This window comes from Eurypyga helias, unplaced genomic scaffold (assembly GCF_000690775.1).
Source record: "Eurypyga helias isolate BGI_N326 unplaced genomic scaffold, ASM69077v1 scaffold46580, whole genome shotgun sequence".
Taxonomy (NCBI): domain Eukaryota; kingdom Metazoa; phylum Chordata; class Aves; order Eurypygiformes; family Eurypygidae; genus Eurypyga; species Eurypyga helias.
In genome coordinates this window covers 1-825 of record NW_010224639.1, presented here as the reverse complement: position 1 = coordinate 825, position 825 = coordinate 1, and the positions used below count along the sequence as shown (strand labels likewise).

General features: G+C 53.6%; 1 protein-coding gene across 1 annotated transcript; it reads right to left on the bottom strand.

Moving 5' to 3' along the window:
• Positions 1–262: 262 nt before the first annotated feature.
• LOC104505795 (baculoviral IAP repeat-containing protein 5-like) lies at positions 263–691 on the bottom strand (the record flags this gene model as incomplete). Its single annotated transcript, XM_010146510.1, has 2 exons — positions 263–346; positions 544–691. Coding segments are annotated over 2 exons (232 nt in total), but the record flags the coding sequence as incomplete, so codon positions are not given.
• Between the last annotated feature and the right edge of the window lie 134 nt (positions 692–825).

Here is an 825-nt window from a genome sequence, read left to right as displayed (position 1 = left end):
AAAACAACCAAACGCACAAATAAAACCACAAGTAGAAACTCTTAATTAAACCAACAGGAAGAACAGAAGGATCCCTGCAGAAAGAGGTTATGTATGCAGTGCATCAAACCCCAGGAACTTCCTGAACAGACTCAGGTGACCGAAGGAGAATTCAGGCTGCTTCTCACAGCAGTCTCGGGAAACACAGTCGTTGAGCCAAACCGGCAGCGCCGGAGCACGCATACAAGACACACATCACCAGCACGCGGGAAGGTAGAGTAGCCTAGGAGACCAGATTCTCTATTTCGTGGCGTACGTTCTTGGCTGCATCTTCAACCTCGGTCACCTTCTGAGAAATCTGTTTTTTCTGTAAAGAATAAAAATAACACGTTACTGTCACTAAATTGCACATCGCTCAGCCTCAAGGGGACAGCAGGCTTTGTCCCCCATAAGGCAAAGGCTGAGCCCGGGAGCCTGGCAGCACTGTGGGACAGAACCAAAATGCCAGCTTAACAATCCCAAGGCTAGAAACGAAATAACTCTTCCAGAGCGCCAGGAGCACACGAGATCACCACGGCACGGACGCGTACGTACGATTGCGTTTTTAATTCGTTCTTTGTCCAGCTTCAGGAACTCCTGCAGCGTCAGGTTAGTAGGATCTTTCTGAAGGGAGAGAAAAGCGCAGCCCGCAGAGTGCTTTTTGTGCTCCTCCCTGGAAAAGACAAGCAGCTCACAACGAGACCCAGGCGGCCGCTCCTCCCTGCCAAAGGTCGCCCAGCGGGGCCTCTGCCCGCCCCCCGGCTGGAGGGGGCTGCCCTCGGGAGCGGAGCCGGGGGAGGGGGCACC